The sequence below is a fragment of the Uloborus diversus genome, chromosome 5 (genome assembly GCF_026930045.1).
Source record: "Uloborus diversus isolate 005 chromosome 5, Udiv.v.3.1, whole genome shotgun sequence".
In the NCBI taxonomy this organism is placed as follows: domain Eukaryota; kingdom Metazoa; phylum Arthropoda; class Arachnida; order Araneae; family Uloboridae; genus Uloborus; species Uloborus diversus.
This window is the reverse complement of record NC_072735.1, coordinates 40,145,674-40,160,272: the sequence shown is the minus strand read 5'-3', so window position 1 is coordinate 40,160,272 and position 14,599 is coordinate 40,145,674. Positions and strand designations below refer to the sequence as shown.

Below are 14,599 nucleotides of genomic sequence, written 5' to 3'. Positions count from 1 at the left end.
AAGTATAATCTTAGGAATAGAAGGTTGAGCTGTATATACTTTTAGAAGAAAAATTTAAGTTGAGTCTTAGACATTTTTCATCATTAAAATATTTTAATTAAACCGCGTTTCATTGTGGGAGAAACACGTACATCCTTTTCAAACAGTATTCATTTTTATTCCTTATAATAATAACTTACATTTTCGGTTAACATTTTTTGAGAAAACTGATAATACGCTTGAGTCCCCTTTAAGATAAATATTTTCATTTAATAATAGCTCCTTGTTACATATTTTACTTTTAACAAAAGTTGACACAAACTATGTAAGTATTTCACGCATGATTAAAACACAACGTCATTTTTGTTACAAAGAAAGCAACCTTGTTGAAACTGTTTTTCCTTAACTCTGAGTTAAAACTAAAAATTATGTTCGGGAAAAGGGGGCTCATATAACCACGGGGAACATGTGAACGGAATATGTTTTACTAAGATCACTTCATGCAAAAAATCTGGAAAATTTCTCAAATAAGGAGTAGTTGAACCTTATGGCAAACAATTAGAGCAGTGCGCCATTTTATGTTTATGTAGTGGCAATTTCTTTGTTTTAGCAGGTGTTGAAAAATTTTTATCACTGTCTTCTTCACGTGATAACTTTTTAAACTAACTGTTAATCTAAATCTAAGTATTACGAACCAATGTATGAACACTCAAGTAAATTTAGGACAATGTTTATTTTTTTTTATTAAATAATTTTTATTTTTATTTTTTCGAGTTAGCTCTAATGTAGACGATTGGGCACTTGTGAACACACAACATCTAGGGGCACATGTGAACAAACATATCCCATAGCCGCTCTCCGTAATATTATTATTAGTATAGGATATTGTGAGTGTTAAAAAATGTGTAAATACTCATAATTTTTACGTTCCTATAATCAGTCTGCAAGCTTATTACTGATTGTTATTAATATTAATATTATTAAATATTAATTTATTCATGCTTATTATTTTTATTTACTTTATTACTAAATAGTTGATCAATAATTTAGTTATATATAATTCTTACAGAACATAATAATACACAAAATATTTTAAGTTAGTTGAAAACTGAAGCTCAAAATGATTTTAAAATACATTATCAAACAATGTGTGAAGCTTAAAAGCAAAATATATGTTGAATAACCCTTACATAATTAAACATTATTTGTATTATGTAGTCATATAAGTTTTTACTAGTATATTCAGTGATCGGAATAGGCTACCAGACTTTAGAATTCGACAATGAGCATTTATATGTTCAGGAAAATATATTTTCTTAGTGGAACAATTACTGCGTACAATTCAAATGGACACAGTATAAGTTACAAACCCTTCGACGTGTTTATTATTTAGATACATGTTCCATATTGAAGAATTTTCCTTTAAAATATGATGCTTCTCCTGCATTTTTTACCCGTATTCATATGTGCCCCAAGCCTATTCACATGCTTCCCCCTCTAGAGGCACAAGTGAACAACTGCAGACTTTTTTTTTTAATATCATAAAGGAAAGAAATATTTTTTTTTAATCCCCCAAAAAAATCATGACACTAAGAAAAGTGTATTCAATCATGGGGACGCTTTTGCATAGCGAAATTGATAATATTTTGTGAAAAGTAAATAAATGAAAAAAATTTTTACATGCACCCCCTTTTCCCCTACCTAGCCATAATTTAAGCAACGTTAAAATTGTCATCAAAACTCAAATGTTTGTTTATTTTATATTTTTGGGTACGAATAAAGAACATGTTCTTTCTTTCGATTTATCAAGCACTGTTTTCTCAAAGAAGCATAACATTTGTTTCTATCTTAATAAATTAGCAGCGACCTCTAAAATGTGATCTGCAAGAAAAATCTCAATCCTGACATCGAAAAAAAATTCTTAAGAACCACTTGAGAATTTGAACTGGTCCTCACTTCCCTCATTTTACATCGAATTCTGTTTGATAAAATTCTCAACGCAACTGATCTGATCAACTGCATGAAAACAGAGAGAGAATCTGAATATCGAACTCAGCAATCTAAATGAGGATAATAAATGTACACCAAAAGAAGGAATTTTCTCACCAAACAAACAAATTACTTCATTCATGTTTTAGAGTTAGAAAATTAATTGTCAGAAGTAAGAAATAAAGCCTGTCTAACATTCCAGTCTGCTTCTTTTTTCGTATGAGAAGTGTGTTTTCCACAAAGACGGTGGTACGGGTCAGTTTTTCTTTGGTAAACCAATCAAACTTGTATTCTTGCTGCAGAGTATCATAGTTTCATCTGAGGGGCAGACAAAAAAGTTCATTATATTTGGTTGGTTGTTGGTTGGTCATCGTTGGTTGGTTTCGTCAAAATGTGATTTTGTCCTTTTCTTGTTATTCAAAGTTTTTGTCAACATATTTTTTCATACGTTATCTTAATGTTTGCATGTTTTGATTACTTATTTTAAACTACTCATATTTATACCTTTCTTCTCAAAACACGCTTTACTTTTAACATATCTTGACTTTATACTTATGTATATAATTGGTACTAAAAAATCGTTTGGCGCAGTATAGCCCTCAAAGTCTCTTAAAAACCCATTAAAAACAAACAAACCAACCAACCATTATTTTTGTATATAGTTATTAACAATTCAAACTTTCATTTTAAATTACTGAACTCGGCGGATCGCAGGTTATCACTAATCCACAATTTCATCATATCTAAGAACCCGATTTATAATTAAAAAAATCACAGCTACCAGAGAGACCTAATGAGAGGTCATGGGAGGACATTGTGATCTCCCAATTTTTTTTTCTTTTCCAAATTTTTTTCGAATATTTCGGAAAATTTGAAGACATTAAAATATGGCAATAGTATTTTAGTGGATTGATTGTCACTTCTCTTACAATGTACTTTTATATGCATGTTATGTTTTTTTATCATTCGGTAAAATTCCGAACTTCTTTCAATAAATTGAGAATTTCTCATCTTCCAAAAAAATGTTGCGATATATCCTTTAACTATGGGTAAAACAAGAAAATATCTGGTTATGCGATGATTGAAAATTTATGATTATAAGAAAAAAATATAAAATGGCCGTAAAAGTTGTAATCAAAATCATGAGACAATTGAAAAAAAAAAGGCTTTGCTTCCCAAACATTTTGTTCTAAAAATGTTCATAAATGACGTAAGGTTTTCATTTTCCACAAAAATTCGATAACTTCCGTAATATACCAACCTTCGTTATCCAACCGCCAATGCGGCATTACATTATATAACGTACTTCTAATTCATAAAACTAAGCAGGAATTGCACGCTGTTTAAATCGCGTTATGCCACGCAATATTATATAATTAAAACTCAGTCAAAGAGATTTTAGACGAAAAATAAAGTTACAAAAAATATCCATTCATTTCAGTTATCTAAATCCTGATTTAAAAAAGGCATAGATAAACATCTCTTTTAGAATCAATTTTTCCGTTAACCATCTAGACTTTCTTCCAAGTTTCCCCAAAATTATTTACTCTTGCAAATGTACTTACAACAGCGTTTTTTAAACTGTTGGGTGTACTCTCTTGGCCTTGGGCCTTCTTAAAATTTTAAGGAGGAGTATCGAGCGCAATGAACAAAATGCTGAAGCATTGATCATAATACTGAAAGAAAAAGTGATCATAATACATCTTCAAATTGGCGTTAGTAAGTATCGTGAAATTACGAATTTGTAATGAAATTCAAGAATTCAACATGTTTTAAATAATGAAAATTATTGTTTTAGCAGAAGGTTTACAAACAGGTCGATTTCGCAATTTAAAATTTCTATAAAACTCCTACTATGCACATGTATTCTGAAAAACAAAATGGATGATTTGTCAGGTGGTTAATTCTTCAGAGATATAAAACGAGCCCAAATCTAAAGTTTAAATGATGACTTATTCAGTTGTTAAAATCGAGATGCATTCCAACAAATAAACCAGTCATTCGTTTTATCAAATATTCAAAAGGATCCCAGAAATATATTGGAAATTGTCCATGCAACAAAGAAATCAACTCTCGAAATTTTTGACAGAGGCTTTTTATATCACCCCTTTTTGACTTACGACGTGCAATAACTTCTTCCAATTTAAACTGCATATACATACTTCAAATTTATTTCGACGTTTTATTTTCTTTATTGTCTCTTTTTAGATACATAAGTTTTTGATGGTACATGTAAACAACAGTTAGAGCGCAGTGCATGAAAATTAGATTCAGTGACCTAACAACTTAAAAGTATGATTTTAAATACTAGTTAAAATCATGTGTGTGTGTGAGAAAATAATGCATCCGTGTTGTACCATGTAGGAATATTAAAACAATATGTTGAGATACTCATCAAAATACATTCATAAAAATCAATATGGGTCTGGGTTAACACACATTTATTTTCATAAATGGTTGTCAGTCTGTATATACCTGTATGTTCATGTGTTTCTGTACATTGTATGCATGCTTTTATTAATGCATTTGGGTGTCTACTCCACTGTAACCAAAACAATACAAAAAATATCGTTACAATGAACCAAACGCTCGGCCCCGTTTTAAAACCCAATAATATAATGTATAAAAATAACGTTTTGACGAAACGAATCCTCCAAAAATTGTTACAACGAAATTTTGTCTCTGCGTCAGTTTGAGCATTTTTTACTTGATGCTGCTTTCGGACATTAAAAACAATTTTCACAAGTCATAACGAAGAATCACCGTTTGTATACCTTCGATACAGAGCCATTTAAGGTGAAAATCCACTAATGCTGAAACGTAAGTTGATGTAAGACACCCAAAGCCAGTGGCTAGCCGTGCGCAGTCATTTCTGCGCGCCTAACGTGAGGTACTTTGCAAATTCCTAAGGCACCAAGATTTAAACTTTTCTTGTGGTCAGTATAAAATGCGTCCATAAGTTAAAATCTTTTGTAATGTTCTTTGGGATCAAATTTCTCGCAAAAAAGAAAATGAGTAAAAGTTCAGTGCTCAATATTTTTTTCTTCGTTTTTGCAGAATAAATAATGAGTTTAATTATATTTTATATAATTAGTAACGATTAAAATGCAGGTTTAATTATATTAGAGTGTATATTTGCAAAATTAAAACATTTATATAAATATAGAAAGGTTTCAGACGATAGCGTTACAACGAAATTTTTTATCGGTCGATTGAGGTTTGTTGTAACAGGATTTCACTATATAAGCTTATTAAGTAACTGTAGCAGTGAGTGTTTGGTATCGCAGCCCCTATCTTATTTTATTTCATTTTAACCAATGGTACCTAACGGATGAACCGGTTTTGATATGTTTTCTTTGTTTGAAAGGTGTTTTATCGAGAGTGTCTTTTTTATCTAAGTTTGGTCAACGTACGGCCCTGAGGTCATATGAGATCCGCATATTTCATCATGTGCAATGGAGCCATAAACGAAAATCTCGATTCTGACTTTTTTTGTTTAAAATGTGACTTGATCAAGACCGTAACCCAGAGTAAAACCAAACGGCAACAAGCATCCATATTTTTTCAGGTCAATTTTGATGCTTTCAATGTTCGCTAGCTCGATAAATGTGTATCTCACTGTTCCTAGAGTCTTACTGTTCCCACCCATTGACGGAACAGTGAAACAAAATTGTATTGCGTTTTTATTTTATTTTTCTTTAGTGTGAATTCGCAGATTTTTCTAAGCAAACTTTTATAACACCTATTACACTAGCGCATGTTATGGAATTTAAAACAAATTGATTTCAACGTTTTTTCATAATAAAAAATGTGATTGGATTTTTGCGTCTTTCTGTATTCACTCTTCTCCAATACAAAAGCACATTTTTTGTACGAAATAACTAATATGGTAGACCGGGGCACGTTTGTGTGGATTTTTTTGCAATGATTTTTCTAATTTTTGTGTTTTAACCTAGGAAATTTTAGACACTGTGGTTTTAAGAAGTAGTTAATGAAGTTAAAAATTACATATTCAGTTGTTGCTCAGTTTTTTTGACAGTAAAAAATGTTTTTTGAGTCCAAGTCGGTTGCGTAAACTTGCCCCGAACTCGGGGCAAGTTTACGTATCAAGTGGGGCACGTTTACGCAGATTATAATTGAAACCAAGGAGTATGTAAAATATATATTTAACCAAATTTAAATATTTTAGATATCTGAAAACAGCTTAAAAATAAGAAAATCACAAATAATTAACTAAAGAGCATTTTATAGGCTAAGCTAAAATCATAAGGCTTACTGCTAATTAAAAACAGAAACTGATTAGTCATATCTTCCTCATCACTGTTAATAACAAAAATAAAATATTTCTTTTCGCACACTCTTCTGCGTTTTGACTTCTAAGACATTGAACCCTGTTTGTCTTTTTTTATTGAATTGTGCGCGTTTAAACAATAAATGCAAGCACAATTTCCTACTTCGTAAACACAATCGTTCGCTAATTTCCTTTTCACATATCGTACTAACTTTTTCTCTGTCACAGGTTTTGGATTTAGACTTTCTTTTTCGATATCTTCTATTTCTGCTTCAATAGAAACTTGTAAATGTTTAAGTAATTTACCCTTTTTGTTTTGTTCTGCTGATTATGTTCTTTTCTTTGTAGCTTCTAACTGCTCTTGTCTGAGGCCGGAGTATCTGTTAGAACTGCAAGCATCCCATTTTTTGCCTTTCCTGGTCCCTAAGCTTTGATCCTACGTTTTCAAATGGTCCCAGTTGGGGTAGTCCATATGTGACGATGTGAAAGACTCACTAAGAGCAGGGTCCTGCACAGTAGGGTGGGCCAAAAAAAGAATAGAGATTAGAGAAGTAACTTCTAACAGCTAAAAAAAGTTATGTATTGTAATCCTAAGCATGGGAAAAATAATTAAAAGAATAATATTTATGTTTTAAGATCGCGCATTGGCAGCAAAATTTGAAAAAAACGGTAAAAAATGGTCAATTTTCAAATATTTTTATAAAATTGCAACTGCTTAAAATTATTGTTCAAATCCCGTTTAAATGCTTTCTTTTAATAGCCTTTTAATATATCTTTGAAGATGTTTAATTCCTTTACAGTTTATAGTTCGCGCATAAGCCGTAAAGTTACGAGAAATTAACTAAAAATAGACGTTTTTAGCTTATTTTGTATATTGCAGTATTTCTTCTTTTAAATCACAGTTAGCTATTTTTTGCAGTAAATGCGCACTATACAGCTCTTTGCTGAAACTGCAATTATATTGTTTTGCATTAACAACCTAGAACCCACCCCAAGTAGGTAGTTGCACTTGGTGTTCATGCACTTGGTGGTTGCACTTGCGCAAGTGGTGTTCCACCCTGATATTCCCAAAAAGATTGGACTTATTGACAAGACTTATACATTTGTAAAGAAACTTTCATAATAACTTTATGGTTTTAAACACTTTTCTACTTTTCGATCAAGGTGTGAAGTTGGACTTACGACTCAGTTTTGGCACTGATGCTTGAAAAATGTAAAGGTTTTCATATAAATCCATCTCTTTCGTCTAATACCTGAAATGAATTTCGCAGATTCACTGAACAGTTCTACAATACATCCCACTGCCTTGTGTGGTTTCTAGAAAGGATAAAATATCCCTGTTTTTCACATCATCACTGAAGCGGAGGAAGTAAACACCTTGACCTGTCAACTAACTGCTGTAGATCAAATTTTAAAATCTTAATATTGATGTAAGAAATTCTCTTATTGCTTTTGAAGTGTTTCTTGATTGGTAGTTTTTTGCGTTGTATAGATATTCTACTGTAATCCAACTCCTTTATATTTATGCTTTAGTGCATTGCCATGACCAATACTAATTTCTCAAAAATAACAAAGTAAGCATTTCATTGAATCACAGGATCCACAATGTATGGAAGATTACCACACATCTGGCTTGTAGATTTTGTAACTTTAAATAAGTGTACAGGTCCATGATTCACGGAAGTTTGGTCTTTTCTTTAAAATTTTAATTATATTAAACCATAGAAGCTTAATTTTTAAAGATATTATTCACGAGTGCCTTCATTCCACTAGTAGTTTAGTTTAAATATTATACAGCCCCCCACTCCGTTAGCTCACTCTAACGAAAGCTAATTACTAAACGTTTTAGATTTCTTGGAGCGAGATCAAAGTCATATTTTCCTTTCTGTATAACAATATCCATCAAATACTTTTGCTCGCTTTTTAAGTCAGTTTCCAAAACTTCCATTTCTTTCGACCAAGTTCTTTCTAAGTTAATAATGTTTAATTTTACAAAAACAATTGATTGTTTACTCATAAATCAGTAAATGTTCTTCTTTTACAAACCGGCTGTAAAATGGGTTATTAAACTGGTTAGTGAGTTGGTAGGTAGGGTGTTTTTGGGATGTTACAAGGCATGGATCAATGTGAAAACCTTTACGCTCGCGATCCTCAATGCAAAAATTGCGTCACAATTCCAACTTCAAACCTTGATCGAAACTTAGAAACTTGTTTGAAACCAAATAGTTATTATTATTGTAAGTTTGCTTTACAAATGTATGATTCATTTCAATAACCATTCTTCTTGGGAACTGCAGGTGGAAAACCAAGTGCAACCACCAAATTGGGGTAGGTTCTGGGTTGTTAATGCATTATAATTTAACTGCAGATCCAGCAAAGAGCTGTATAGTGCACATTTACTGTACAAAAATATATACAACTGGGATTTAAAAGAAGAAATACTGCTATATACAAAATAAGCTAAAAACGTTGCTTTTTGGTTGATTTCACGTAACTTTGCACGAACTAAAAACCGTAAAGGAACGTAAATATTTTCAAAGATTTTTAAAGACTATTAAAAAGAAACATTTAAACGGGATTGGAACAAAAATTTTGAAAATTTGATTCAAAAAAATATTTGAAAAGTGACTACTTTTTACTTATTTTTCAAACTTTGCTGTCAATGCGTGATCTGAAGACATATTTTTTTTTTTTAAGTTTTTTTTTCCCATGTTTAAGATGGCGATAAACAACTTTTTTTTTTTTTTTTGCTAATAGAAGCTGCTTATCAAAAGTTTCCTTTCTGCACAGAGGGGGGGGGGAGGAGAGAAGGGACACCTGTTCGCCTAGGCCCGAGTCTAAAGGGGTAAAATATCTTTAAAACTAGGCGTGAAATATAGGGGTTAACAATATGGAGGGGAGCTCGGAAAATTTATTAGTGGTGGGTCCCAACGTTTCTGTGCACGCCCCTGAGTGGGAGAAATACTTGGATTATGGATAAGCCTTTTCATTATTTTGGCATCTTACGTGGTTCTGTCCGTGTTCTGAACGTAATGTCTCTCCATCTTTAAAATGAAGAAAATGTATTACAGGCTGAACAGTGTATAAAGTTAAAGCTGAACAGGCATGAAGACCGCACTTTGTATTTGTTAGCTATAAGATACGATTATGTTACTTAATTAAAAATGAATGGTGCTTTTCAAAACTAAATAACCTAAAAAACTAAAATGTTTTGAGTCATTTCGGGGTGAAAAAAGCGTCCGGGACTCGTTTAAAAGTAGTACTGGGTAGTAAGAAATGGTAAGAACTTGCGTAAATGTGCCTCGATGAAAATGCGTAAACGTGCACCGTCGCCAATTTTGGAATTATTTTTAACGTGCAACAAAATTTTAACGTGCAACAAATAAATTTTCTCCTCGTGCAAATACAATTCACAGAAAAGGATAAAATTCATCTAATTTTTATGTATTTGTTTATTTTTAACTAAGTATTATTCATTCACAATAAGCTTCAAAACGTTTTATTTACGTCAATCCTATTTTCAACAATTACAAACGTCAATCTTATTTTCAATGGAATTATATACAAGATGTATATGATTTTACGTCAGCGTATTTTCTTATCAGTTAATCAAAAGTTTTTAAGAAAGAAAACATATTTTATTCATCTAATTAAGAACCATTTTAGTTAGTACGCTATAGTTATTTTTTTTTGAGAATAATATTTATTTCTTAGCAATTTTGGAAGTAATAACTATCATACAATGTATTTATGAATAAAAATATAGATTTTTCAACAATAAACACATTTTTGTCAAAGGTTGAAGCATTTGTTTAAGAACCAAGTAAAATAGAATGTTTGAAATTTATTACTGAAATATTTATCTAGAATTTAATTAAATTGTTATGTTACAAAAATGCTACGAAAAAAACTTATTTCATTTATTTCCATAAAGCTACTTAAAATATCTTATATTAAATTATCCAAGAGGGACGGCAGCTTCGAGTTTAAGCATTTTGTAAACACAATACAGCATTAATTAATTTCCTTTAAAGAATGCTTTAATTACATTTTTCCACTGTTCCCTTCTTTACATTTTCGAATCTGATGATGACATTATTTACAGAAAACAGAAGGGTCTTCTAAAATTTCGAGATAAACAATAGAATATTTGAGATATCCTACCGTCCAGAAGAGAAAGACGATAAAAATAGACTAGTTGCTATAATTAGACCACTAGTTACGTAGGGTTTTTCAGTTTACGACAATAATTCATTGTTTACTTGAGCATGCAAACTGAGTTCTTACTTTTGATGATAAATGGACTGTTTTAAAAAAAAGTAAATGGTATTTGAGAATCTATATTTACATCTCTCTTATGCGGATTCAAAAAACACGTGAGTTGGCTATAAGGTCGGCTAGCTATTTCATTAATAAAAGTTAAAAACTTTGTTTACGTGCACTGTTATAGGTCTAACTAACCGTAAAGGATTTTATATTAAAAATTCTGGTGGAATCATACCTACTAGACACACATGCTATGCGATTTGACCGAATATACTTCGTCCGAATATAATTTCTTCAAAACTGCTCAAACATCGCATTATTAAAAGGGCATGCAATAGATTAAGTCAGATGAACTTAAAAAAATGCAAATTAATAGTGATAAAGAACATATTTTTAAGGGAATGATTGAAATATATATATATATATATATATATATATATATATATATATATATATATATATATATATATATATATATATATATATATATATATATATATATATATATATATATATATATATATATATATATATATATATATATGTTCTCCTTTGCAGTTTTAAATCCATTATGTGAAGGAAATTCATTCTGAGTTTGTTCTGACGCCACACGTCAATATTTATACTTTTGTTTCACTATTTCAAAACAGGTTGTCAAATTTGACAGCTCAAAATATATCAATGTGGATTGAAGCATAAGATTTACGAAACACTGTGACGTTCACAAAAAGAATGCTACATCCAGAAAAAGCAAATCAACTAAAAAATGTTTATAAAAATCTTCATGATAAAGTAAGCATTAACATTAAAACGTTTTTGAGCTCGGGATGAATACTGCAAATAAGTGTATATTAGGGTGTCCTAAAAAAATAAAAGTCGGTTTTCAAATCACACACCCTCTTATATTTTTTCTTTTAAATCAAACGAATTGCTTAAAAAAATCATATAATTTGAACAAGGTCAACCCTGTCGACTTGCTCCTAAAGTGTAAACCAGCACTGTATTCTAGGTCAAATCGATTTTTTTGGAAGGTCGAAATTTCATGTTGACAAAACGTTGGCTCTACACCCCCGCATGTACCACAAAAATATTTTTTTGGTAAATTAAAAAACAAAAAAAGAGTCTAGCAAGAAGACTAAAATTTATAATTTTCTTCAAAAAACTGATTATTTAAATTTATTATTTTTTCAATACAAATAAATTTAAATAAGTACTGATTTCAAAAATTATTAACAAATCAACATTTGCAAACGAATAATAAAACAATACTGTATTTCAAATGAAAAATGTAACTTAAACTTGAAAAAACCCATATCTTTAACAACTATATGTGAGAGACTGAAATATTGCAAAAGAGAAAAAAATTATATTTAGCGCCAATTACCTACTTTACTGCTTGTATTTTTCAGCTTGCAAATTTCTGAAAGTTTATTTTGCGTTTAAAATAAATACATATGTAGAAGAAAATGAATTTTAAGAGAAGATAAAAGAGAGAATATAGTACAGATAAACAATGATGGCCGTGAGAAAATGTTAAGCATCCAAAGGATGCCGGTAATCGAAACTGTTTTTGTTCCTCTGGAAGCCTTTGTTTCGAACGAAAAATTGATTTAAATACTCACTATTGATTCAAAACTGATTAAAAAAGTTTCAACTTACCTGCTCTGACATGAACATCTCTACTTCCTATTACTCCGACAACATTGGACACAACACATCTATAGACAGCAGCATGTATGTCCGCTCTGTAATCTTCCGTAGCAAATGGGTGAAACACAAGAGTTCCATCTTGGCGTGTATATCTTAGCCTGGGAAGATCTTGTAAAACGTCACCATTTTGATTCACCCATCGTGCAGATGGGAGAGGTCTCCCATCTGCTTTACAGTTTATTTCTGATCCACTTGAGTTGGAGAAGTCAACTCGATTGGGTGGTTCTTCAATAAATACGGGAGCACTGAGGATACTTTCTGATTTAACTCCTGAAATGAATAAAATAAGAAATTGTACTTTTTTTTCCTTGCATGCATGTTAAATGTTAGTGCTTAAGTATAATGCTGTATTTTTTTTTTTTTAAGAGTTTCGCAATGTTGCGTAACTTTTGAACCATAACATACTTAGTATTTAGACACCATTCTACTTCAAGCGCATCATGTTGCCACAAAAAATTTTAACTTTTAATTTTTAACATTTTTTTATTCGAGCACATACTTACTGAAACTCAGCATAAAGTGATTATTGAAGGTACATGTATGATAAAAGGTGTCTTTAATTATCAAAATATGAGTAAGCTTGCTTAAAGATGTTTTTGAGCATGCAGTTGTCTTTACGCAAGATATCATGCAGTTGTCTTTAAGCATTTTTTTCTCAGAATATCTATCTAAATTGATATTAAAAGATTCTAGCACTATTGTGTAACTTTTGGAGCGCATTATACTTTGTATTTAGACGCTAGTCTACTTTAAGAACACCATGTTTCAAAAACTAAGTAGTCACATAGAGTTTGCATTTTATTTTGTGTATTTTGTACTGTTGTGCCTCTTACCTTCTTTTGTATTTAGACGCTAGTCTACTTCAAGAACACCATGTTTCAAAAACTAAGTAGTCACATAGAGTTTGCATTTTATTTTGTGTATTTTGTACTGTTGTGCCTCTTACCTTCTGGCCCTATGTGATACTATGTGGTGCATAGGGAGTTTCTTTTTGTGTCTAATAAAAAAAAAAACTTAAAAAAAAATTATTGGAGCACATACTTACTGAAACTCAGCATAAAGTGTTTCTTGAAGGTACATATATGCTAAAATGTGTCTTTAAGCATCAAAAAATAATAAAGCTTGCTCAAAGATGTCTTTAAGTACTTGTCTTTACGCAAGATATCATGCAGTTGTCTTTAAGCCTTTTTGTTTTCTTAAATTTCCTATATAAATTGATATTAAAAGATTTTACCACTGTTGTGTAACTTTTGGAGTACATTATACTTTGTATTTAGACTCTTTTCTACTTCAAGAACACCAGATTTCAAAAACTAAGTAGTCACATAGAATTTGAGCTTTTAACTTCTAACAAAATTTTTATTGGAGCACATACTTACTGAAACTTAGCATAAAGTTTTTCTTGAAGCTTCATATACTAAGAATGACTTTAAGCATTAAAATACGATAAAGCTTGCTCAAAGATCAACAACGGCAAAGATCAAGTAAAGACATCAAGCAGTTGTCTTTTAAGCAAGATATAATGCAGTTGTCATTAAGCTTTTTCTTTTTAAAGACTCATTTATGTTGATATTAAAAGAATTTAGCATTGTTGCTCAAATTTTGAATAGCGTCATAACTTGTGTTTAGACACTGTTCTACTCTAAGAGCACTATGTTGAAAAAAACTAAGTTATCAAATATACTTTCAATTTTTCATTAATGGACAATTTTTAATTACTTACAGAAGATAAGAAAAAATGTTTCTTGATGGTACAAGTTAGCTAAAAGTTATTACTTATTTACCTGTTTATTTTCGATTCCATGCTAGTAATGAAAAAAAATTGTCAAATCACTTTCTATAAAATGATCAATTAAAATATACAAGTGTATTTTGACAAATAAATAAAGAATACGGCTTGATGAATGTGCATGAATCAAAGTAAATTGCTTAATCTTTATTTATTGCAAATATTAACTAAGATTCCTTTTGTACGATTGTTATATTACATTTTTATTTGTTTTGAATTTACAGCACAGTGCATTATTTCTATTAAAGCACTTGTAAAATGAAACATTTTATGCATTAACTTCTTTTTATAACGAGAAATAGTAAAGTAAGTACTCCTCAAAAAGTGTCTGAATCGAACAGGAAAATTTTTATGGGATTTTTTTTTAAATTAGAGCAAATAATGTACATTTGTCTTTCCTTTATTTTCGAAGGCAATTTGGTTATTTTCAATGCAATAAACTGCGTATGAAAGTCTTTTCCATTGTAAACATAATAATTTAGGTAATTTGTTTGAAATAAAAGCTCACCTGGTTCAGTATGAGTTATGACGTAACATATTGCAAAATAAAAGTCTACTGATTCTAAACTATACAT

At 30.5% G+C, this 14,599-nt stretch overlaps 1 protein-coding gene across 1 annotated transcript in view; it reads right to left on the bottom strand.

Moving 5' to 3' along the window:
- The window catches only part of LOC129222552 (cell adhesion molecule Dscam2-like), a 182,457-nt gene extending 167,858 nt beyond the window's left edge, over nucleotides 1–14,599 (bottom strand). The window contains 2 exon segments of the mRNA XM_054857065.1: nucleotides 12,185–12,505; nucleotides 14,533–14,599. Coding sequence (XP_054713040.1) covers nucleotides 12,185–12,505; nucleotides 14,533–14,599 — 388 coding nt within the window.